Source organism: Protopterus annectens, chromosome 5.part0 (genome assembly GCF_019279795.1).
Source record: "Protopterus annectens isolate FY-2018-M chromosome 5.part0, PAN1.0, whole genome shotgun sequence".
NCBI classification, from domain to species: domain Eukaryota; kingdom Metazoa; phylum Chordata; order Ceratodontiformes; family Protopteridae; genus Protopterus; species Protopterus annectens.
The window spans coordinates 1,317,034,140-1,317,061,736 of record NC_056735.1 but is presented as its reverse complement, the minus strand read 5'-3'; the positions used below and the strand labels follow the sequence as shown (position 1 = coordinate 1,317,061,736).

Sequence of the window (27,597 nt, the reverse complement as noted above, 5' to 3'; positions counted from 1 at the left end):
AGGAGATTGACAACTGACCTTTGGACATGCTACAATAATATTGGGAATTCCTTAATAATTGAAAACCAGGGCCAGTGGGGAGTGAGGGTGTAGTGCTTTTAATTTTTAGTGCTGACTTATATAATTGCTTTAGTGGGCAAGTGCCAGGTAACTTAAGTGCAATGTGTTAAAGGTAAATTAAATGCAAAAACGACAAACAGTAACTTTCTTTCAAGTGAAACAAGGAAATAAGTACAGTAAGCAATGCAGATATCTCTAGTGATCCACAGAAGCGCTGAGAAGCCGCGTATTAGGTGGAATTAGCGTTCCAGGGTAATAACAAGCAAACAAACAACAAGCATATAAACAAAGCTAGATTCAGCAGGCCTGGATCAAGTCTATGCTACAGCAAACAAGGTGTACCAATTTCAGTAAGATACAGTTCAAATATTCAGGCACTATAAACCTTTAACCAGAAATTCCCAGTTCAGAAGGGCAGAGTCCAGCCTCTTCTCCCACAACAGTGCAGACCACAAACCTTCTTAATGTAAAATAACTGACCTGAAGCCCAAGTGATTAAACCAGAACTAATACACTTTAAGAATAACAGACACTGGGCTCTCAATCAGCAGTTCCCAACTTAGAAGGATGAAAGCTACCTGTCCTGCCACCACAGTGCATGCCACAAACCTTCCTAATGTAAAACAACTGGTCTGAAGCCCAAGTGCTTATTATTGGCAAGCCATCAAGTCTGCCTACATTTTACTGGGGGGGGTCCTTCAATTATGCCAAAACCTCAATACACAAGGCAATCTCTTCTTCCCAGACAACCTTATGTTGTTCTACATTAACTTCAGCCACAAAGTGCATTTCATGTACTGGAAAACAAACCTCCAAGAAATGAAAGAAAAAAGAACACAACGCCTCCAGGCACACTACATTATGGATATACTACAATATATCCCTACTGACAGCATGAAATCTTTATCTGGATAACTGGGAACAATAATGTTACTGGTACTTTGATACAACAGAAAATAATTTTAAGATGAGATTTAAAAAAATGTGCCCAGATGGAAAATCTGCTACTTCATGTTGTTTTATACTAGAGATTACACACAGTGTTTCATGAATTTTGAACTATAACAAAAAGTTTTTTTTATTTACATACAGATTTTTATGGTGTTAATATTTTAGTGTTGTATCTTTAAATCACTAAAGTAGGAATATTATTTAAGGACGTGACATTTTTAACTGAGTATTCTGATGAAGACCCCAGTGGAAAACAAAAGCGCTTAGTGTGTGTGTGTGTGTGTGTGTGTGTGTGTGTGTGTGTGTGTGTGTGTGTGTGTGTGTATTAAAATAATTTGTTTCATTACAGTTCACTGATCATTTCCTGTTTTTTTCCTACTCTATTGTGGTTATTGGTGTATTTTGAGGGCCAGACTGTAACGGAGTGGTTTTGAGAGTTAAAACTAATAAAAAATTTAATACCAAACCTGCAACACAGAAGCAGGCAACATTCTCACAATAATCAAAAGGTAATAATAACTCCAAGCAGTTACCAACTCTGCATTAACATCCTCTCATACAAGCATAACAAGGATACCAGTGATTGGCGAGGTGATAATGAAGTCTAGTGTCCCACTGCAGTTCATGCAGCTTTTGAGAATTCCAAAGTTGTGGACGAGGTCTGGTATACGGATAACAACGGGCCATGCATAACAATCACCGGTACAATTACACAAGTGATTAATAAAAGAAATTCTCTGTAATAATACTGCTCATTCAGTAGAAAACATTATTGTGCTGGGGCTTTATTACGTGCTGTAACAAGCCCAAAACTTGCAACTTAGACAAGCTTTATTAACGAATCAGTATTATAGTATGTCATAAGGATTCCCATCACAGTGCCACATCAATTAGTAGTTTCATCAGAAAAAAACAGAAAATAGCACAACAACAAATAAAACACTAACTAACATAATATAAGCATTCACTATTATACTATATCAGAGTGGGGTGCCACCTCCTCAACCCACCATTTATATACTAATTAAATGTGATAGTCATTTTTACAAATAAAATTATTCCTTGCTAGAACACACAATATTTGGGTATAATGTACAGGATTAGGATCAAGTCTTCGATCACAACCAGCTTGTGCTCAATACATGGGATGGCAACATTTTCAACTTGAAAGCCATTATCAAAGAAATGAATCTTAGCATCTGTCATAATTCATTTTGTAGCTGCTCCATGTACAAAGAAAATAAAGTAAGTACTAGTGCACAAAGTGTTTTAGAGCGTTCAGACAGCAGGCGGAAACTAAGTGACCCTCTGAAGAATGAACTGCTTTAAAAGCTGTTAGACACTGTGCACTCTGGCAGAGCAAAGAACCTAACAGCTTTTAAAATAGTTATGCCTTCTGCCATTGGCTTTTGCCAGACAACACTGTCCACTGTCATTCTGTAATGCGAGTCCCGAACTTAGCAGCACTTAAGAGCTCATAAAATCCTAACCTCCCCAGATGCATTATGACAGTGGCTGCTTATATGACAGCAATTGTTACTTTATATATTTCTACTTCCATTATTTCACAGCAGTTGTAATAAGCCACAATCTGCTAGGAGGTGCTGTGAGAAATGAAACAAATCAGGTGTTTTTATTTCTTGCTTCATCATACAAATGAACACAATGTTAGCTCTTATTTGGGACTCTGCAGGCATCAGTAATGCTGGATCAGCAGATGACTCTGAACATATAGGTGTTGAGTTTTCCTTTAACAGTCTTATCCTTTTAGCTAGGAAGACTTTTTCAGAGACTGTAGGGCTTTATTTCAGAGTTCTAAGCAAATAGCTGCCAATCAATGTAGTATTAGCGGGTTATTACTCAAAGGACTCCAGCAACAGATGGAGTCTGCCAGTGTACCGGATATAAAATGCACTCCAATATAGTCCACAGCATTTCAGTGTTCAAAGCACAGCATTGTTGTAGAACAGTACCTCCCCAGTCAGTGTGTGCAGAAGTGGGAGTGCTCTGTGTGACTGACATGCCAAATGGATGTGACATCATACGCAAATAATGCATAATTGACTGCCATGTAGATTTGACATTCACATCATGCGTACATTGGCCACAGTAGAGGGCTGAACAGTGCTATCTAGGAGTTGGTATACTTAATTTACAGGGTGTGTGATGGGTACAGCCCCCCCATATGGGGGTGCAGGGGGGCTTGCCCCCTGCAAAAACAGAAAAAAATTAAACTTAGAATTATAGTGCTACTTGTTTTTGTAACTCATACCTGCACAGGCTGCCTCTAGGCATCTGCTTTACCAGTTTAGCTCCGTGCCCCACCTGCCCCTGGTAGTACTACGTTTATGGTACCACTGGCACGCCCTCTTAATTAGCTAACCAACTACACGTGCTCCTAGAACCCAGTAAACTCCTAGCACAATAATACACCCTCTATCCACTCCACTATCCATGTTAACCCACCCATAGCTATTCTATTCTCTCTAACCTTTTATCCACAACATACACTCAATACAGGCCCTACCCTAGTAATTTATTATGACTACAGCTAAAACACTAATGCTGCTACCCTTAGTACCCCTGCTATTCATTCCTTATCACCTAAGCTCCTATGAATATGTACAGCATCTTGAAGTCCAATACCCAAACTCTCAGACACCAACCCAGCATTTAATAAGTTTATCCACCACATAACCACCTCCTCTCCTAATTCCCTGCCCCCCCCCCATTACCATCACCCGACTAACTACCACTACATTAGCTTAAAAACCAAAAGCTAAGAAAAAATCAAATCATAAAACAAATTTTTAAAAGACTCATAAGCAACTTAAAAATTAATCTTATGAAGGATGGAGACATCCACCCCAACCCTGGCCCATCCACAACAGTAGACCCAAGCACACCATCTAACAACCCAACGTGTACTACCCAGATTGATAGACTTCCAAACTCATTTCGGGGCTGTCATCTCAAAAATCTGAAGCCTAATCAACAAGATCCATAGCCTAAATGGACTCATAGCTGTTCACTCCCCTGATATCATCTGCCTCACAGAAACCTGACTAAAACCAATAACCAAAGATAGCGAAATAACCCCCCCCACAGTACAACATCCTTAGACTGGACCGGATCTCCTGGAAAAATGGCGGGGTAGCTGTACTATACAAGTCTACCCTAACAATAACAATTGACACCAAACAGCCACCCCAGTTTGGCAATGCAGAAATCCTCATCACCAAACTAATAAACAAATATAAATGCAGATACATTGTCTGCATTTATATTCCACCCAGCAAGAATGATAATACTCTAGAAAATATCTTACATTGGCTAGCTTCTAACTATCCCCAGGAAACCATTGTCTTGGGGGACTTTAACATTGACTGGAACACCTGTTCCTCTGAAACTCCCTCCACCCATTTAAACCTCCACAGGTTTACTCAGATCATTGCCACCCCCACTGGATTTAGCAGAAATAGAGTCAAAGATAGTATCCTCGTTTGGATACTTATTAACAGCAACCCCCAAAAGTACAAGTCAGGTACATTACCCAATGATCTAAGTGATCACTGCCTTACCTATATTAGGCTCAAAAGCAGACATTCCCAACCAGCCCACCTACAAAACTATAAAGAAACATCAGGAACTTTAAACTTGACAACTTCCAAAAAGAACTCAAAGCATGTAATTGGAATGTCTTGAAATGACTCCCATTACAAGAAGCAGTTGAGTACTTCAATGCCAAATTTCTAGCTATCCTTAACCACCATGCTCCTACCCGTATCATCCATGTAAAAGCCACGGTTGCACCATGGCTATCTAAAGAAACAAAAACCAAAATTAAACTAAGAAACATCACCTGGGCTAAGTGGCATGTTAGCAAAGCCCCTAAGGACCAAGTAAGCTACCGGAAACTAAGGAACCAGACCAAAAAATCTGTCATTCTAGACAAAAAAAAAAATCACTACACCCTCCTACAACAAAAATATCAGCTAAAACCTCAAAAGTTCTGGGCTGGTATTAACAATCTTCTCCACCCTTTCCACCATTCCTACCCCATCAGCTGCCCTTGATAAATCCCCTGCTGAAATTGCAAAATGTTTCAACTCCTTCTTTACTGAAACTATTCAGTCTCTAGCTACCCATCTCACTCCATCGGAAACGGACACCAGTTCTGGCACATCTAGCCCCGATTCACCCAGCACCCAGCCCACCTTTACCTTTCAAACCGTACCTACCAACCTGATCCGGACCTTACTCAAAAAGATAAAACCTACTACACTAGCTGCCGACCACCTCCCAGCTGAATATCTTCAAAAAGCAGCCGATGCCATAGCACTTCTCATTTCTATTCTGATCAACAGATCCATCCCAGTAATATGAAAAATATCACGTTATAACACTCCATAAAAGAAGTTCCACAAAATTATTCAGCTTTAGACCTATAGCCATTCTTTCACCACTACCTAAAATCATGGAAAGATGCATACACAAACAAATCATGCACTTTCTTATTCAAAACGGAAAGCTCGCCAACTCTCAACACAGCTTTAGGCCATTCCACAGTACCACCACAGCTCTTCTATCTTTCTCTGTCATCAATCTTCATCGTAACAACAAACTATCTTCAGCACTCTTCATAGATCTCTCAAAAGCTTTCGATATGGTCAACCATCAGCTACTGCTCGATACCTTACAAACCATCGGTTTAATTAGACCAACACGCAATACAATGGTTTCACTCCTACCTAAACGGTAGACAACAGGCTGTCTTATGGCAGAGCAAGCTGTCATCCCAACTTCCTATAACCCTAGGTGTCCCACAAGGGTCCATACTAGGTCCCCTTCTTTTCTCTATCTTTATCAATGACCTGCACACCACCATACCAGGAGCCACCTGCATCCAATATGCAGATGACTCAACGCTAATATGCTCTGCCTCCTCTCCTACACAACTTCTAACCCTCACCCAGACCACTTTCAGCACAGTAGAAACATGGCTAGCTAATCGCCGCCCGCTTCTAAATCCTAACAAAACCAAGCTACTACTTTTCTCCCCTAACCGTATAATTCCTCCTCCTTCCTTCAACATCAAATATAGCAAGGACACCATTATCTCCCCTGATGACCGTACAAAGCTTCTAGGTGTAATAATAGACTACAACCTTAAATTTGATAAAACATGTCAATCACACTATCAAGTCCATCAACAAAAAACTTGGTTCCCTGTACAGAGCCAAACCTTTCCTCACCCCCCCCCCCCCCAGCTAGGGTAGCTATTGCAAGATCACACCTCATCTCTACCCTTAAGTATGCCTCCCCTGTACTCACCAACCTATCCAAAACCGATCTCAACAAATTATCAGGATGTTACAATCATATAGCCAGATTCACTACAGGCATGGCTTTTAGGACCCACCATTGCCAGAACCTCAAAGCACTGGGATGGCTAGAATATCCTACCCTTCTACAGTTCAACCAGCTTATAGTAGCGCATAAAATGCACCATCAACCTGAAAACACCCCTGCCCTCAAAAATATTCTCACCCCTCATAGTGCCCCCAGGCCATTACGCTTAGCTGATAAACTAATGATACTGACCCAAAAATCCAACAACTCCGCAAGCGATGCTATATTTGCCAACTCAACCGGTAAAATCTGGAATCTACTCCCTACTGCCATTACCAAGGAAACCTCATAAAAGAGAACTCAAAAAATACCTCACATCTCATTGGCTGTGCTCTTGTTCTAAGCCTAACAACTTCACCAATACGTCTTGCTACCCAACCTGCTGTTTAGCCAAGTATCTATGCCTCATAACATTTGAATGTCTAAGCACTGTAAATTACAAGATCTGATTGCACTCTACGTTCACATTTTCTGATACGTCTTTGCCAATCAGATGCAAGTCTGCACATTGTGTATATTGATATCTGCCTGTATTCTTTGTCTATATTTTTCTAAACATGTCTGCCTGAGTTTATCACTCAGTGATGTATGTACTGTCTCTTTTTTGGTATGTGGAGCTTTTCTCCCCGGGCATCTGCTGAAAATCAACATATATCCAGTCGGACTATCCCGATCAACAAATGTAAAATAAATAAATACATTTTAGCATTCCTTATTTGAACACGTCTGGGGGTGTTGAGTGGGATTTAGGTGGGACTTACTACTGCGCACCTGGGGTGGTACTGTTCTACTAGATCGTCCAAAGGCACCACAGTTATCAACAATACAACAGGATAAAAAGAGACAGAACACTAAGAAAAAAAAAACAAGACTACACACACTCAAAGTGTTAATTAAAAGGTGCAAATTAAGAAAAAGTCAAGAGAATTTTAAGTATTTCGAAACTGCTTATTTGGAGTTTTAAAATGGATCAACAGCATCAAGAACAAATATCAAAGTAACAGCAACAAATATGCCTACAGAAAACAAGATGCACTCCTACCTACCAGAAAGGAGTCTGTCCTGCTCTTCTCCTGAAGGAGCTGGATTCAGTAAATGGGCAAATACTGCTGCAAAAGGGTTAGCAGGCAGCGGCTCAGTACGATACATTTCCCATAACAAATACAATGCTGTAAGTCTCTGTGAAGACGTAGGCAATAAGTCAGGCTGCTGAAGTAGCATTACTAACACCGAGCCCACTCGAAAGTGGTCTGCTTTAGAAAAATAATGATGAAAAGCAGTAGAAAGACCCTCAAAAGTGTTGGTACATGCCTCCTCTGATATTATCCCCAAAAGATTGGCAAGCTCCTTGGGGGCAAGCGTCATAGCGACAATAAAAATTAATAAACCTTGCTACAATAAGTAAAATAAACAACTCTTTCCACTCGAATTCCTCAAAATAAAAACCTAAAAGGAAAAAAAAACAGTTTCACGGCTTGTCGTAAACACGCGTTCTTTCCCCAGGAAGTACCACCCTGGATGTATTAATAAACCCGCCCTCGGCCGTCCCATCGCTTGTATGAGATAGTAATTGAATTTGTGTTGGGTTGATTTTGATTGTTAGTGTGTGTTATTCTGTTTTTGAAGCGAATATAATTAACCTGTAGAATTTTTGAGAAAGCCACAACAAATTACACCATTTCCAGGTTTCCTAATGTGGATAGGCAGTTTGTGATTAGCCAAGGAGTTTTGCTAACAGGCATAACAGAAAAGGTGACCTGCATGTCCGCATCCTGGGTGTAGAACTAACGGAGTGCCCGCTGAAAAACGTGTCTGCCCCTTTAAGGCAGCATATAGTTTGGTCTGCATTACTAAAACCGTAAAAACTAACGGCTTCCATTATTTACGCTCGCTAAGTAGCGCTTTTGCTGTTTAATAAATGTAAAATAAAAAGTAGTAAAGTGTGTGAGTGTATACGTGCATGGAAGTGAAATAGAGATGGACACAGTCATTATTTTACACTCGCTAAGCAGTGCTTGTGCTGTTTAGCGAGTGTAAACAGTAAAGCGAGCATAGAAAAGCTGTAAGTTTCTGTCTGTGTACGTGAAGAATGAGAGCTATGCAGCGTTGTATCTCTCGACTCTTAGTTCAAGAACTCTGAATAAAGCCTAAAATAAAGAGGACACAAAATAAATACAACTGTGCAATTGGAAGGCATGTCATCGTAGTAATTTCGATCCCTAATGATTGAGTGGCAGCAAACCACACATTTAAGCGTAAGGGACCAAAAGAAGTAAATATTCGGGAATTTAAAATATTTCTGCCAACACCATTTACGTATATGACAACATATTTGACGCCTTAGACAGAGGAGCTATTTTCATAAAAAAGAGTAAAGTTCAACAATTCTACAGATAGCCCATTCCCTAAGCGCAATAATGATTTCCAGGGCATGTGTTACTATTTTAATAATGCCTATCCAGGTGTGTAGAGGCCCTCTGCTTGCATCTTTGGGCTTCATAACATCCATTGGCAGGGGTTATTTCCACCATAACATACACCCTGTTGGGCAATATTGCTTGTGTAGTTGGGGAGGGGAGTGTGTGTTTGAAGTGGGGTTGAATCACAATGACAATTAAAGTGGGTACATAGGTAGGTACTAGGCTATCTGCTCGAGGACAGTTATAAGCCTAGCCAGAGTGTGTCAGCTTTTGCTGCCCCATTGATTAATTAACTGATCCTCTGTCAAGTAGAGCCAATGAAGTGATCCCAGGGGTGTATTTTCTGTTACCCATCCACTCGTCAAGGTTTCTCTTGAAGAGTGTTAGTGAGGGGCTCTGCCTAATGTAGTTAGGAATTTTGTTCCAAAGCATGGGGAGTCTCTGTGATAGGAATCTATCCCTCCAGCATGTTCTATTTATTGTTGCAGCGAGGTTTAGCTCACTAGAGCGAGTGGCTCGCAGTGACTTGGATTTCTTTAGGTGGTGCATGTCCATCAATTCTGAGTTGGACATGGCTTTGTAAGTCAGGCAGAGATCACCTCTGAGTAAGCGATATGCCACTGAGTACAGCTGGAGTTTTTCCAGTCGGGCTGCATAGGATATATGTTTGAGGCCAGTAATCCTCTTGGTGAGGTACTTTTGTGGTCTTTCCAGCTGTTGGAAGTGTCTTGTGAGGTACATCCCAAATGGGGCATTGTTACTCTATGATGGGTCTGATGAGTGACGAGTAGAGGGGCACTATAACCTCTTTATTTCTAGATGCAAACCCTTTAGTAATTAGATGGGCTACATAGAAGGATTTCCTAACTACTTTGGCAATATGATTGTCAAAGGAGAGATTACTATCTTCCTGGGTCCCCAGATCTCTTATTACCTCTTCTGTATTAAGGGGGCTGCCACCTATGTGGTAGTTCATGGGTGTTTTGTTTTTCCCAAACGGGATGACTATGCATTTTTTTGGCATTTAGCTGGAGACCATGACTTTGACACCAGGTGTCCGTCTCAGTAAGGCCCTTTTGGAGAATGTCCATGTCAGCCGGAGAGTCTTATGGCTCCCAGTTTTCAGTCATCGGCGAACTTGGTTAGCCATAGTCCTCCTGTGTTTGCCTGTACTTTTGAGAAGTATATGCCGAACAGTAGGGGTCCCAGGACCGAGCCTTGTGGGACACCACTTGTGACTGGTTTAGAGTAGGACCTGGAGCCCGCTATTCTTACTGTGTGAGTGCTGTCTGTAAGCCAGTTGGCAACCCAACTCGTGATGTAGGGGTTTATGTTCAGGCTGGTGAGTTTTTCTATAATTCCCGAGTGGGGAATGGTGTCAAAAGCCTTGGTGAGGTCAAGGTAGGCTGTGTGAACTACTACATCTATGGCCTTAGTGACTGTCTCGAAGAAGTCAACCAGGTTTAGTAGGCATGATCTGCTCTTAACAAAACAGAACTGGGTCGGGTAAAGTGTTTGGAGGTTCCCAATGTCTTTGTTAATGAGTTCCATGATGATGCGTTCCATAGCCTTGCAGACCAGGCTAGTCAGGCTTATGGGGTGATAGTTACCAGGGTCAGTTGTGGCCCCTCCTTTGTGGAGTGGAATAACCGTTGCTGTGCGCCATTCTATGGGCACGTAGCCTGTGGAGAGGCTGAGGTTGAACAGTGTGTTTAGGTGGGTGTTAGTTCATTCTGTAGTTCATGCAAGACATATAACTTTGTCAGAGTTTCTATTTATGGTTAAATAAAGTAATATCTATACTTATGTTGTATATATATATATATATATATATATATATATATATATATATATATATTTGGTCCCTTATTCCAAAAAGTTGAGGATTGATGTCGCTAAATACTAACATACATTTGAGTTTCAAACTTCAGAAAATGCATGCTAAAAATCCTTTTATTCTATCAGTATTCAAATTTTATAACAACGTTTAAAATCTTTTTCTATATTTGAGCCTTGACCCTCTTTATTTTAGGCTTTATCCAGATTTCTTGAGTTAAGAGATATGCATACCTCTTAAATGCTGCTGTCATTGCTGGAGTAATCTCACTCTTTCTCACATACACAAACACTTCAACTTTCATGCATACAAGCATGCATGCACTCATATATGCAGACACATAAAAGCACACAGAACCACTTTTTTTCATGTTTCTTTTAATTTTACACTCGCTAAACAGCAAAGGCACTACTGAGTGATTGTAAAATAATGGCTCAGTCAATATCACTTTCGTGCACACACAATTTTTTTTTTTTTTTTTGCATTTTTTCTGTTGGTTTTTCATTTTACACAAAAAGAGCTGCTTAGCGGGTAAAAATAATGGTGGCCATTAGCTTTGTTACAGCCCGAGCACCACGGCGGATTAATATGCTGCCATAAAGCATCTGACTCATTTTTCATTTGGCATTACCTGCACACTAACACTCTGCTGAAGAACATTCATTCCTCAGTCAGGGTGGAGATGTACAGGTTGCCCATTCTCTAATCTTTGTTAAAAGTAATGCATCCATGGGACCAGACAACATAACAAGTAAGCGTCAGTAAAAATTACTTTAGGCCAGAATGAAGCAACAATGTCACATGAGTTTACTTTCTGGTGGTACAAAGGTTAACTCAGCTGCCTTCAGTTTCAGATTTATTCTGGATGGCAAACAATTTACAGTCAGTTTCAGATTTTGTTTGGATGGAAAAACGTCATTGGTTGTCACTTCCAAATGCAACAATGTCCCTGATTTTTCATCGGGTTCTGCTGCTTTACATATAATGACATCAATGGAGTCTTGGCTGTACTTGTCATGAGGAAGGTTCTTCATATGTGATACATGGGGTTTACTATCAAAATTGTGAACATCAAAAGAAATGTCATTCGCAACTCTGAAGTAAAACAACAAAAACAAAATCACTACCATGGTACAATGTCAAATCAGCTGATCAAAGTCATCAGATTCAATATTGTGTCCGAAAACATTACGTGATGTCCGTATAGGAGCTCTTGTAAATTAAACTCCTATACCTCATATCACGTTTTTGCAGGGGGGGCAACCCCCCTGCACCCCCACACCCACTGCTAACTATTTATTCCAACTCCGAGATCACACTACAGTGAGGAAATGGATGAGTTTCTAAACTGCACTGTACTGTAATCTCCGTACAGTATGTCAAGTTTATATCAGTGGATGCACACTGCATTCGCTAATATAAACTTTTAAACAGGAGATGTTCTGCAAGATGGAATTTTGAACATGTCAGTTTCGGGTTATCCATCTGCGGAGCATCTCCATTTGCAAAAGTAGGATTCCTTTTATTTGAGGCTGAGTTAGAGTCTTTAGTAATGTACTTTAATGTAGACAAAATTTCTGGACTTCGGTTCAATGTTTTGTTGTTGCACACAGAACAGTTTGGTGATGCTTTTTGTAAAAAGCAACAAAGGGATTTCCAGTACAAGAAAATGGATTTATCAATGTTCTGTAATTTCAGATTTTTGGGGAAGTGTGTAGCAGGCATTCTCATGAGTGTTCCCATAAAAAATTCATAAGGAGATAATCCTCTAGTGGTATTAACTACACTTGTCATACTGAATAAAACTAAGTGTAAAGCTTCTGTCCATTAAGACCAGTCTCTTTACACACTTTACCTAACTGGATTTTAATGGTTAGAGCAGCTCATCGGATGTTGTAAATCTTTATTTATTCTTTACTGTCAGGACTTCGGTTCTGTCCTTGAAACCGATACGGCCGTTTCCCAGCTCGCGTAAGCCAAAAACTCTCAGCTAAGAACCTACCCACAATGCCCCTCTCCTAGATACTTTAGATCTCGTTTGCCACGTTCCTAGTCAGACGTGTTAGCCATCTCTCTCAGGCTAAGTAGTAATTTAGTTGTTTTTATGACAGTTTTTCTTCTGAATTTCCAAAATTTTAGTCAAGTTAGTCTTTTATAACTGTCGCTTATAACCTAGGCCTATTTCCTACCCTTTTTCTTGGTAATTTAATTTTTTACCTGTTTTTGACTGTCTCCTGTCTTTGACAGGCCCCTTTTACTAGTGGTATTCCTTAATATAACTCCACTGGTATTTCTTCCTTATTTTTTTCTACAGGATAGCATTGTTTCACTTACCATGTCAGACAAAGCTAAGTTGGGTTTTAAACAGTGTGACAAGTGTGGACGTAAGATGCCTAACTCAGATACACATGTTTGTTGTGTCTACTGTTTGGGTGTGGATCATTTGAAAGCTGATTGTGACATTTGTGCTGGTTTTTCTAATCGGACACTAGCAGAATGTAAGAATAAACTTATTTTAAAAGGTTTACTCAAGACAACTTTCTCGGAGGCTCTATCTGGGTTGGAGTTCTCACCCTCTCCTAAGACCAAAAAATATAAGGAAAAACAGGGTAACTCAGTTCCTACATCTCTGTCAGTTTCGGAACCAAGTCGGCTCCATGCTTCACCGGCGTCCTCGGCGCAGACCTCTTCAGCACCAGGATCTGTGTCCTCTCCCTCGGTGCTGATCACGGTATTCACTCCTATCTTGGTTCCAAACACAGCACCACTGACGTCTGTGTCGTCTTTGGTTCTTACATCAGCTCCAATGACTGTTCATGCCTCGGCTCCATCCCTGTCCATGGTGCTGACAGTTTTCTCGGCTCTATGGGCTCCAATGACTGTACATACATCAGCACCATCCCCATCCATGGTGCCAACAGATTCCTCGGCTCCATGGGCTCCGATGACTGTACATGCCTCGGCACCATCCCCGTTCACGGTGCCAACAGCTTCTTTGGCTCCAATGGCTCCAAAATTCGATTATCTGCCAAGGAGAAGATATTCCTCTACTTATGACCCTTTCTTGGGGCAGAGGTTTAGTCCCTTTCTAGAAAGACCTGATTCCCCTTCTGCAGCCTCTTTTAGATCCACTAGGAATTTTTCTGAGCTAGACCTTGTGCGGGTTGTGGACCAGCTTCTGGTAGCTAGGGGATTGCCCATTCCAGCTAGACCTTCCATCCCTCCTGGATCAGAATCTTTTATCTCATCTTCCCCTGCTTATCCTCCCCCAGCACCCACTTCGGTATATACTGTCCCGGCTCTGACAGCAGTGCCTCCTCTGTCGGCACCCATCACCCTTGCAGCATCAGCTACAATGGAGCTGATCCTTTCTTGGAGTGGTGCTTGGACTGTCCGTACCTTGGTACCTAATCTGGCACCTATTTTCTCACTGGCACCATCTATGTTCATGGTTCCGATGGCTCCCAGTTCTCTCGTAACCCCTCAACTGGAAGTGGGCATGGGTGGGTCTGCTGTACAGGTGATGGATAGGGCCCTTCACTCCGAAGGCTCACAACCAGCCCCATAGGACACCAGTATCAGAACCCCCTGTGAAGGGAACCCCTTCTCTGGAGTCCTCCTCAGAAGATCCCACTGGAGAGCCACCCCGGAAGAAATGATGCAAGAGGAAGCACCTTGACTCCCCAGAGGAATCTGTCACAGAAGACACTGATTGTGATGAAGGGGAAGGGTCCCCTCGTTCTCCCCAGACGGCGTTTCATTCAGAGACATTCTCAAAATCCTCAAACAGCAGGGAGAATGGAAGTCCTCTCACCCTTCTTATGAGGAATCAGTGTTTCTGCAGGCCTTCCATGCCCGGCCATCTACTTCCTGGGTGACCCCACCAGCAGATGATCTTGTTAAACTAATCGTGCACTGTGCCTGGAAGGCCCCGGACAATGTAGAACCTGTCCCCTGGAGGCCGGACAAAATTTTATCGACACCTGAAGACCAGCCCCACTGGTCCAAGCAGCTGACAGTTGATTTTATGGTCATGGTGGTGGCCACCAAAAGGGAACTGGCAGAAGAGAGTTCCACTGTCCATCCTCCAAACAGGGAGTCCCGGACTGTGGACAAACTAGGGAAACTGACCTATGCTTCAGCGACCTTCACCATTCAGTCACTGAATTATTTGGCACACTTTACTTGCCTCCAAAGAGCCCTAATTTCTGAAATGTCTTCCTCTTTGGTGGGGTACTGCCTGATGAGGTTCATAGGTTTATACTAGGCTATCTGCCCTAAGGCATTTATAAGCCTAGCCCAAATTTTTGTGGCTTACGCCACCCCTTATATGAAAAAATACTGTGCCCATTAGTTTGTTGTGCCTCTGTCCAGCAGTGACACAGAGATGATTCTCCCATCCACAGGTCAAGATTTCTCTTGAACAGAGCCAGCGAGGTGCTCTGCCTCACATGGACCGGGATTTTATTCCACAGCATAGGGAGTCTCTGAGTGATAAATCTATCCCTCCAGCACGTCCTATTTATATCCATGCTAAGGTTTAAGTCGCTTGCTCTAGTGGTTTTGGTGGATTTGGATTTTTTGAGGTGGAGCATGTCCATTAATTCCGGGTTGGACATGGCCTTGTATGTCAGACACATGTCACCTCTGAGCAGACGGTATGCAACTGAATAGAGCTGGAGTTTCTTCAATCTGGCAGCATATGACAGATTTTGTAGCTACCCTTGAATCCATCTCAAACTCCTTGATGCATTTGATATCTCACACCACCGAGGGGACGAATGCTTGGATGCAGTTATGTGATTTCGCAGACCCCTTTAAATCTTCCTTCGTTAATGCACCTGCTGATGAATCTGAACTTTTTGGACCCAAAGTACGCGACACACTTGCACGTAGTGAGAAAGATGGAAAGACCTTGTCTGCTGTGGGCATACGCTTTTCCAACTCCCATAGGCCCTACTCCAGGAACCAGAAGGGGGGGAAATATATGGTTCACGAAATCCCAAGGATCCTTTCATGACACTCATGGTGAGCAATCCCCCCGGGTTAGAGGGGGCTACTCATATGGAAGACACCCCTTTCGGGGTAGAGGGGGTCCACGTAACCAGGGAGTCATTGATTCTTTCTCCGTCAGACCCTACCAGCGCTTCTGAGCAGCTGCCTGATTGCTTTCCTCTGAAAGCAGTCGGGGGTCGTTTTTATCTGCATCTACCAGCCTGGCATCTTATTACTACTAATGTTTGGGTGCAGAGAGTAATATCCAGAGGCTACCAAATACCTTTCGACCTTCTCCCAGACCCGACAAATGAATCACCGATGTACCACCCAATTAGAGGGGATTAGCAGCCTTAGAATTAGAAAAACTGCTAAGAAAAAGAGTCATCCAACCAGTCTCCCACCAGAACAGACAGGATCCAGGTTTTACTCGAGATTCTTTTTAGTGCCAAAAAAGACAGGGGACTGGAGACCAATCCTGGATCTTAGCCTACTGAACAAATTTATCAAACCTCAAAAATTCCGGATCGTCACAGTACAGTCCATTCTTCCCTTCCTAGGGAGGGACAATTGGATGTGTTCTATAGACCTAAGGATGCGTACTATCACATAAAGATGGATCACCACTCCCGGAGGTTTCTCCGCTTCTGGCTGGGAGCCAATCACCACCAGTTCAGGGCACTGCCATTCGGTCTCTCAACAACCTCCCTGAGTGTTCACCAAATGTATGACAGTTGTGGTAGCTCATCTTCGACTACAAGGATTCCAGGTGTTTCACCAGGAATCTCACTCTCCGCTTAGGGATTACAATCAACAAAGACAAATCTCAGATGTCTCCAACGAAGACACTGGAATTTATTGCAGGCTTTTGAAAATAAGACACCAAATTCAAGACCTTCTACATCTTGTACTGCAACTTGGACCCATGGTAGCTGGCTGCCATTTGGTACCACTGGCTGAGATTGCAGGTGAGAATCCTGCAGTGGGGAGGAAATGCTATGGTGGATGGAGCCACAAAAGAATCTTACGGTGACCATGGATGCTTCACTATTAGGTTGGGCCAACTTGCACATAAATGTCCTGACCATTGCAATTCAGTCAGACAACATGTCAATCATCTGGTATATCAACAAGCAAGGCAGAACCAGATCTTACCCCCTGTGTCGGGAAGCCATGAGGATTATAGCAATGCACATTCCAGGGAGTTCCAAATTTTATTGCAGACAATATGAGCAAGAACATCCTGATGCCTCACGAATGGTCCCTCAATCCTGTAATAGCAGCTCGGATCTTCCAACATTGGGGCAAGCCTTGCTGTGACCTGTTTGCTTCTCCCCTGAATTACAAATGCAGGAACTATTTTGCTTTGATCCCCCCTCAGGGGGAGCCACTGAGGGATGCTCTAATGCATGATTGGCCCTCTTCTGTATGCCTTTCCCCCATTTCCCCTCATTCCAAAATTTCTGCAGAAAGCTGAGAGATTGAAAAGCAAAGTGATCCTCATTGCTCCCTACTAGCCACATCAAGTCTGGGTCCTGTTTCTATGGCCTCATCTGATTCACAGCCCATGGATCCTGGATCATTCCCAGGGCCTGTTATCCCATCCTCAGGGATTGATTCATCTGAACCTGCACAGTCTCAAGCTCTCAGCCTGGTTCCTCCACTTCCAGTGATTGCCAGACTGCCTGACATCCCATCTCCTATTCATGAAATTCTTCTGACCTCATACAAACCTTCCACTAGAAAGGTTTATTCTAGTAAATGGACTAGGTTCTATATTTGGGCCAAAGACCAGAACTTAGACCCTTTCTCTATGCCTATTCAAAAGATTTTGCAATACCTGACTACTCTCCTGCATGCAGGAGCCTCAGCTTCAACGATCACTGTACATTTAGCAGCTATCGCCAATTTTCATAATGGTCTTGAAAATTCTTCAGTTATGTCACACCGCCTATGCAAGACTTTTTTGAAGGGAGTATTACATGTTAAACCTCCGGTCCAGCCTCCCTTAGATCCCTGGCACTTGACTCTGGTGCTTCAGTTTCTTACAGACTCTCCCTTTGAGCTCTTTGATTCATGTGATTTGAACATTTGTCTTGGAAAATCATACTTCTAGCAGCACTCACCTCAGTGAGAAGAGTATCTGAGCTGCATGCCTTGAGTGTCAAGAGCCTTACTTGATCATCCGCATGGATAGGGTGTGCCTTCGTACTGACCCTTTCTTCTTGCCCAAGGTCATTTCTGTTTTTTCCATTGATCAATCTATTGACCTGACGGTTTTCTTCCTAAGGCATTCTAACAGAGGGGAGTACCTTTTGCACACCCTTGAACAGCTTTGTTGTTATTTGGACAGGACTAAATCTTTCAGGAAAACAGGCCAATTGTTTGTGGCCTTTGCAGGACCCAGATTGGGTAAACCTGTTTCCAAAGTGACTTTATTCTCTTGGCTTAGAAACGTCATTACCTTTATCTATCACCAGAATAAGTTACCCTTACCTTCCAGAATAAAGGCTCATTCTACCAGATCTATGGCTACCTCTGCAGATTTTAATTCCAGAGCCTCTATAGATGATATATGCACAGTAGCCACATGGGCAAGACCTCATACCTTCATATCTCATTACAAATCGGATTTTGCCTCCAGGGGACGAGCATCTTTTGGTTCTATGGTGCTCAGGAATATCGTTCCTTAGGGCCACCCAGGACTCAAGTAGTTGGGGACTCGGTCCTTACAGTAAAGAATAAATAATGATTTACATCAGATAAAGAAGTTATGTCTTACCATAACATTCCATCTGAGTTGTAGATCTATATTCATTCTTTACTTCCCACCCTCCTATCCCCCTGCCTAGACTCCTGGTGGTCTTCAGGTACCACTGGTTAGGGTACTTGCTCAGACAGAGCCTCCTACCTTTTTCCTATTACTACATCTTTATCTAGGGCAGGCAAACTCAATCTGGAGTTTTTAGGAGAGGGGCATTGTGGGTAGGTTCTTAGCTGAGAGTTTTTGGCTTGCATGAGCTGGGAAACGGCTGTATCGGTTCTGAGGATGGAACTGAGGTCCTGACATTAAAGAATGAATAAAGATCTACAACTCAGATGGAACGTTATGGTAAGACATAACTTCTTTTTTTCACTACTCCTTAGGCTTGTGGTCTATAGGGACAATGAAACTGCAATTTTTTGACTATTGTCTTGGAGTCATTTTTTGCACAGGGATATGACTCTACCCATTCAGAAAAAAGTGAATTACAATCAATGTGTATTTACATTTTTGCACTTGGGGAACGTTCAGTAAAGTCCCACTATATGACACAGAATGGTCTGTAAGGCATATTCAGTGTTTGTTTAGCAGAGTAATAATCTCCTTTAGTGCAAAGAAAGTCATGTACATGGGAGACTAGGAAATCAAAATCTTGTTACCTGTGATAGTAGAATCATGCATTCTTTATATCTGTTTTGATTAAAAGCAACATTATTGTATCTGTGATGCCTCTGCACTGGCCAAGTAATCAAGGAGCCTCAATCCTCACCACCAGCACCAGTGAGGGACATGCACATTGGGAGGATGACAAGTATACACACAGTAAAGTACAATTTCCCTTAAGAACACAGAGATCACAGTCAGTCTGGGGCTGGTTTCTTTCTCTTTATCCAGATCTCCAGTAAGACTCTGCACTGACGCAGCTATAGGGTAAAATCTCAGCCGAGTGGTCAAGCCAAAACCTCAAGCACCCTCTCTCTCCAACCAGTGCTTCGTGCCCCTACCCAAGTAGCTGACACACATACTTTGAGATTTGATTTATATACAAACACATAGACACTCCTGGGGAAGGCTAACTATGCCCCCTTCTGCCCAGATGTTAAGGTAGTACCAGCTGCCACCAACCACTCTTAACAGCTATAAGGCCCTTCCCAAAGGGTGACCAATTCTACTGTGTAATGTTACTATTATCCAAATGGTAAGTGTGCTCAAGACTTTTAAGGCTATTTAAGAGTGGCCTATACAGTGTCACCAAATACATATGCAAGTACTCTAAGAGCTTACATATCTCTAAATAAACCAGCCACAATTAAATGGTTTAAATATATTTAATAATAAATAATAAAAGCACAAGACAATACTCAATAACTCAACACAGTAACAACAGAACAGAATCACAGAAAATACTTTAAAACAATATTGCAGGACAGTTTCACATAAATACAGAAAACATCTAAACTAATCTTACTATATTCCTATCTCTAAGAGAGATACTATGATCTAGGTCTTACTTACAGAGCAAGCAATGCAAGTGCTGAATGGATGTTTTTAGGTCCAAGACAAGATACAAAATGCCCTGACATTCTCTCTGAGATAGTTCTTAAATTACTGTCAAACATTACTGCTGGTTTATCTCAGATTACATCATTTTTTTACCTCTGCCTTCAGTTCCCGGGCTAACAGGTACCAACATAATTTAACATTTCTCTGTGAAAAATACTTATATCTTAGAAGCTTGCCTAGGACTGGAAATCGCAAAACAGTTACATACTTTTACATCTGAAACCTGTAATTATTTCTATTTCCAGACAATAGGAAAACCTACAACTCTAGACATTGTGTCTGCTTTGAGCTGAAACAGAGATAACATAATCGTAAACAATTTCCACTTATTTTCTTACAGTTTGCAAGCTAACTCTGTTCTTTTCCAGCAGGGTACAGTGTGGTTACATTCTTGAAGCTCAATACATAATATACAGTTTTCTTACATTTGTAAGACAACCATACAAATCATATTACTATTCACAAATGACATAGAATTTACAAAATTCCAGCTAGCTGGGCTGGCACCTCTGTCAGTCATTATTTCTTTTGGGAAACCTACCCTGCTGAAGATCTCTAACAAAGCATTTGACACCTTTTCTGCCTCAATGGAGGACACAGTTACTGCCTCAGGGTATCTGGTAGCATAATCTACTACCACTAGGATATACTTTTTCCCTGTGGAACTTGGGGTACTCATGACTGCAATGAAATAACAGCAAACAGGTACCAAAACAAATAAATGGTCGTAAGACGTACAGCTGTAAAATCATAAAATTTATTTTTCACAACTGTGCTTTCACCACCATCCTGGTGGCTTCCTTAGACCATAAACAATGACATTAAAAGAATGTAGTATTTTGATGTCATTGTTTATGGTCTGAGGAAGCCACTTGGATGCTGGTGAAAGTGCTTAACTAGTTGTGAAAAATAAATTTTATGATTTTACAGCCATACGTCTTATGACCGTTTATCTGTTTTGGTAAACATTTTTATTATATTTGTAAAATCTTGTGGTATATCAAAATAGGGCAGTATAGAAAATAAAAAGTTTTTTTTACTTTGTCAAAGGCTTTACATGCATGTAAAGCAAGAGCATAGATAGGGTTTTTATTTTGTTTAGATAGCAAGACCATTGTATCTAAGGTTAATGTGTTATCACGTCTGCATATCATTCATGAATCTCGACTTTCCAGGTGATATTATGTTTGGTTATACTTTTTTAAGTCTGTTTGCAAGCAATGCAGCTAGAATTTTGCTGTCTAGATTTATAAGAGAAATTGTTCTGTAGTTTCCCGGGTTTTTGTTATCAAATTTTCTTATAAGTATAAAGATTGTCTTTGAATTATTTAAATATAGATCTGGATTGCAATATTCTCTTATATAGCTATAGATTTTCAATAAAAGTTTTGATATTTTTTTGTCCAAAGGATTTATAAAGCTCAGCAGTATAACCATCAGGTCCAGGAGCTTTACTTGTTTTCAGACTATTTATTACTGAAAGGATTTCTTGTTGTGTGAAAGGAGCCTTAAGTACATCCTTCTGTGTTTGAATTATCTTTGGGAAGTTTAGATTCTTTAAGAAAGTATCTCTGTCTAATTCCATAGTTTTTAGCTTTTGTAGGCCATATAGTTTTCTATATAAATCTTCAAAAGTTTTAATAACTTCTTGATTAGTGTTATGTGTGTTCCCTTGGTATTCAATTTCTGTTATCCTAGGGGCTCTGCTGTTAACATATATTATCCTGCCAGTAATCTTGAGGGAGTTTGTGCCCATTCTGAGTACTGTGCTAAAGTTTTCATTTCTGTGAAAGAAATTTGTTTTGTATGCATTATATATAATTCTTTTTGTAAGTTATTCATCTGTGTTTCCAATACTGAGTTCAGGTTTTTTGGATTTATTCTTCTATTTTGATTATTTTTCCTTTTAGTTTTCTCACTTTCTTTTTATATATTTTTTGTAGTATGACACTTTTTTCATCAGAATTCCCCTAATCCTTGCTTTACATGCTGCCCATTGAATATCAGGGAATATTTGTTAAGTCATGATTGAGTTTGTCTAATATGTCAATAATTTCCTGTGTTATATCCTTTTCTGTAGTAAGTTTGGGTTTAGGGACCAGTTAATACCATTTGTTTTCTGGCTTAGATCACTAGGCCATCTTATTTTAATCGTAATCTTTGAGTGATCTGAAAAAAAAAACTAGGTTCTGTACAATAGTTTATTTCTGCCTTTAGAAATATTTCCAGTATCAGAAAGAAGTCTAATGTAGACCATGATTTATAACATTGGGAGTAGTATGTGAATTTTATTGTAGATGGGTTATTACTCCGGTAGCAATGCGGTTCAAATAAGTAAAAATCTGTTTTTAGATTGTTTATCGCTATTGAGGCCTGGGTGTTATAAGTTTTGCTTTTACTTGTTTTATCTGTTATAGGGTCAGTTAATGCATTTCAGTCACCTCCTATTATATAGTAGTAGTTTGGAAATCAAGTTAGATTTTTATAAATTTCCATGATAAAGTCTTGTTGTTTCGCACAAGGACTGTACAGGCTCAAGAAAAGAAGTAGTTTCTGTAGACTAGAGCTTTTAATTGAAAATAGCACCATCTTCCATTTATATTAGAGTCATGATGTATAATCATCTCTTTGAATGAGTTTTTAATTAGATTTGCAATCCCCTTGCTGTTTCATTACCTGACGTCATAATTGTTTTTATCCATTTTTTCTCCCAGTCTTCCTTTGACATATGTTTTTATTGTATAAATATAATGTTTGCATCTGATTTAAAAGCTAAGTCCATAAATAATGTCCTTTTTTTATCTTGTATCGCTTTCACATTCCATGAGTCAGTTATCCACATCCCCTTTTCTTATTGATTTTTCCCTTAATGTTAATTTTTGTTGTCTTCTCCTTGTGTTCGTATGCATATTTTTTATAGCTTGAGCAAGTATTTCTCTGTTCATATAGTACTTTGCTTCCAGCTCTATCCTTGTGCCTACCTACAAAACTACCATGTCTGGAAGAGGTTAACAGTCTACAACCAAGAGTTATGCTACTTTTTTATGTTAGAATTCAACATTTTTATGATACCTCTATTTAATAATTTTTTCAGAACCTTTATATTACAAAAAAAAGTCACTAGGTATACTAAGATTAGCATATCCTGCCTGACTCATCATTTCCTGACCCACAACTCCATATTTAAAAGTATCACCCAAATTATATAACTTTAATTTTAAACTGTATTTAACTTTGATTGACCATTTTTAATAGTTTATCCTGTTTTCGTACTTTTGTATTACTTCATTTTTCACAGACTAAAATGTTTACAATGTAGTGTTTCTTGACTTGCATTAATCATGTGATTTGGTACGCCAAGAAGCAGTAGTCATGATGCCAGCCCATACTTCTCATTTAAAATATTTAACATATATACTATGCTGATCCATGATCACTTCTTGCACCAGCAATCATAGACCATGACATTTTGCAAGATTTCAGTAATTTTCCATATCGAAGAAATTATTTTCCTGACATAATTGTGTAGCTTGGTTCTTAGACAAAAAACATTGGTACAATAGTTATTTTTTGTTTTCTGTATGACTTTGACTAATACTATGCTTCTCAGATAATTGCCAAGAACATACTTTTGCCAACTAAAATAAACTTGAATGATTCAGCTCTTACCTTGTTATTCTCTTCTATGTGACAAAATATGGTGTTTTACAGCTCCTTTATTAAATGGGAGCTTCATACCTCATACAGCAATGCACATTTTTACCTTCCAAAAGTTTATTATATATTTTTATTTTTTACCATCTGAGTGATTTTACCAACTGAATTATTTCTTCCTTCAAAGTTCATGTTCCCTTACAGAAAAAAGCACTTATATCTTTTAACAGTGTGAAGCAGTAGTCTGTACAGGGTCGAAAACTCAGCAATTAGTCCATAACTGTTATGTTTTAATGAACAAGGAAAATTTCTCATTTGCTAAACTTCATTCTTTTTACTTCTCATCCAGTAATTTTTTCTGATCTCCCTGGATTCAATTATTTTTTTCAGAAAGTCTGGTTTCTGATGTTAACCAAAGTCTGTTGAAAACAAGAAATACTACTTTTTTCTTTTGCCAGCAGGTTATGTAACCATATATTTGACATCTTAAGCTATGAATAGTCCAGCTCAAAGGAGAGGGAAGAGATTGGAGTGTTACATGTCAAAATGTCTGTGTAGGCAACTAGTTTCTTTTAATATTTAATGTAGCACACACTTTATCCCATTTTTGGTTCTCCCATTCACTTAAAGGAACATATTGTCCCATCTCTAGTTTTTTCTTATTTATTTATTTATTTTAAATCTGTTCCTTTGCACTATTTCTTACCAATTCTTCATGTTAAGGTGCTTTCAGGTTATAACATCTGACAGTTCATTGAAGATTTTCATAAACAGTGCTTTTACTTCTTTGGCTGATTTAGTCATGTGGTTAACATCCTTATGTTGGAAGATTAATGTATTCAGATACCGCATCTGTAACTTGACTTTTTTTTTGCTATTAAATAAGCACAGAATGGAAATAGTTGTTGTCTGTGCTGTTTTATTTGGAAGGGCAAGTCCTGCGTGTTGCTCATCTAGTCAGGATGAAGTAGACGAACATTGTGGGTTCTGTTCAAGCACCTTTATTATATACAAATATAAACATATATACAAACTAGTTGTCTCATGCATAGATGTTCAACACTCTGGCTGCACTCACAAAATGGCACTGAAGCTAGCACGTGCCTGCTATTTATATATGCACGTTCAGGTCTTAGAAATGCTTCTTAAAGGTCCAACACATAAATTATTCTACATCCTCCCTCTTTGAGAAATGACATTGACAACATTGACTGACATGCTATAGGTACAAAGTAATTTTCCATCATGCAATTATACAAAACTATATATAATATATATATATATATATATATATATACATATATATATATATATATATATATATATATATATATATATATATATATATATATATATATATATATATATATATATATATATATATATATATATATATATATATATATATATATATATATATACATATATATATATATATATATATATATATATATATATATAAATAACTACATCCAAGTCACTGTGTATCTCACACTGGGTTTGGAAATGTGTCCAAATCATGTGACATATAAATTGGAATTGGATTTAGCAACTGGGATTATCTCTATTGAATGTTCAACCTTAGGGACGTTATGAACATTATCAGAAACAGTAGTAGGAATCAAGACGCATTCTGGAACAGGAACATTGTCTGAATCACTCTGAAATTTAGAGTCTATATCATAGAGTCTATATCATAGGAACATTGCTGTGGTAATGGTTCTGATACAGGAAGTAGATGTCTGTGATTTCTCCATTGCTGCACCCTCAGATTTCACAAGATATGATCTCGACTCTTTACATATATTTGTTACTTGACCAATCCGGTCGAAACCTTTTGCCATTTGTATCCTCACTGCCTCTCCTTCTTTCAATGGATGAAGAAATCTGCACAATTTATTATAGCTGGACTTCTGGAAAGAACACTTTCTAAATAATTGGGCTTTGATTGCTTTGTAGTTTTTAGCTGAGGGCCTCAATAAACTGGAATTGATAGGCAATGTTGTTCTGGTTTGCCTAGACAGAAGTCTCTGAGCAGGTGAGCCAAATATGTTGTCACAGGGTATGTTTCTGAGATTGAGTAGATTCAAAAATACATCAGTATTGTCAAGCTTTGACTTCTCAAGTAATTTCTTTGCACTCTGCACTGCATGTTCAGCTAGCCCATTTGACTGTGGATATTCTGGACTACTAGTAACGTACAAAGTCCCATTCTCTTGCAAATTTCTAAAATAACTGACTGGTAAATTGGGTACCATTGTCAGAGATAAGCTTTTTGACATTTCAGCTTGGTAATAAAGGTAGTGGATGTTAGGTTAGGTAGTAAATTGATTTTAAACTAGTTCAAATAAGAGTCTACCAGTACTAAGTAATGTTGATTGCTCCACTCAAATATGTCAGTGGTGACTGTTGACCAGGGTAGTTCAGAAACTTGACTTAGATGAAGTGGTTCTTTTTTGCAAATGCGGTTTAGTACTATTGTATACTGAACAAGAAGTCCAAAATACTAGTCCTCTCGCCTTCTTTTGATAGCTTTGAAATCTGGGTGAACATGATGCAAAAGTTGGATGTATTCATGTTGTAAGGAAGCAGGTACAACAATTTTAGTACCTTTGAAAATAACGCCATCTTCCATCAACATTCATCTCTGTAAGGAAAGTAGGGTTGCACTTCAGGTGCACTAGACTGCTTTGACGACCATCCATCATTGATGTAGTGGTTGAGCTTCTGCAAAATTGGATCAGTCTTTGTATGATCTCTTAGCTCATCAAGTCTTGTTCTAGAAAAATTACTCAATTCCATGACATTGAAGTCAAAATTTTCTGTGTCAAGCTGTTCCATTGTATTTCTGGGTGATCTGGATAAGGTTTCAGCCAGATAAAGAAGTTTGCCTTTTGCATATACCATTTTGAAATTGTACTTATGCAATGTAAGCATCATTCTTTGCAATCTTGCTGGAGCTGAATGCATAGGCTTCTTTAAAATAGTAACCAGAGGTTGATGATCAGTTTCAATCTGAATATTTCGACCATAGATATAATCATGAAACTTGGAACATGCAAATACTGTTGCCAAAAGTTTTTTCTCAATCTGAGCATATTGTATTTCAAGTGGAGAAGAAGTTCAAGAAGAAGTGAGGTTTAAAAAATGTCATTTGGAGATTTCAGTCACTCTCTGTGTTGTTAATTAATTTATTAATGTATTTATGGTGTATGATATATTGGAGGTACATCTTTAAGCTCTAAGCTTCATAATTATTGAAGATAATTATTTAATTATCTAATGAAATGAAGGATGAATTGATGTGATGATGGAATATAAAAAGGCTGCTGGGATTGTATCAAGTTATTCCATTGAAGGCCTATGAGGCCGAGGTACCAGGATGAAGTGAATAAAGAAACCTGGCAGCTACAGCAGTGCTCTGTATTTTTTTTTTTTTGCTTGAGGAGAATTCCTAGCTCCCTGTGGGGGCTTGTGTGGTTTGTTTTTTGTACCATGTCATTGGAAGGAGCTACTGTTGTTCCGGGTGTTTTTAGAACACAAGCTGAGATGGGTAAGCTTAGATGCACAGAGATATGGAAGGAGAGAGATAGTAAAATGGTGGAGAATGATCCATGGTCCATGGGGATGGACAACCAGACTGATGAAAGGTATGAGCAGCTGGAAAAGCTTTTGAAGAAAGAGGTGCTGCTATATTATGATATTAAACTGTTACAAAAATATGTGGACATGAATATAACACCTAGGGGGCTGAGAGTGGATCGACTCCCTGCATTTGATTTTTCAGAGGAGGAATTTGACCTCCTGGAAGAATGGAAGCCTGTTTCGTTGGCTTGTACTACAAATCGGTTAAAAATTCTCATTAAAAAAAAATTCTCATTAAGAGAAATACTTGTGCCCATGAGAAGGTACATAAAACTATTGTACAATTGCAAGAAACA

At 39.6% G+C, this 27,597-nt stretch overlaps 1 protein-coding gene across 1 annotated transcript in view; it reads right to left on the bottom strand.

Moving 5' to 3' along the window:
* The window catches only part of CNOT11 (CCR4-NOT transcription complex subunit 11), an 844,502-nt gene extending 836,567 nt beyond the window's left edge, over positions 1-7,935 (bottom strand). The window contains exon 1 of the mRNA XM_044071126.1: positions 7,470-7,935. Within this exon, the coding sequence (XP_043927061.1) occupies positions 7,470-7,788 (319 nt within the window). The 5' untranslated portion in view covers positions 7,789-7,935. The remainder of the gene's footprint in view (positions 1-7,469) is intronic.
* Between the last annotated feature and the right edge of the window lie 19,662 nt (positions 7,936-27,597).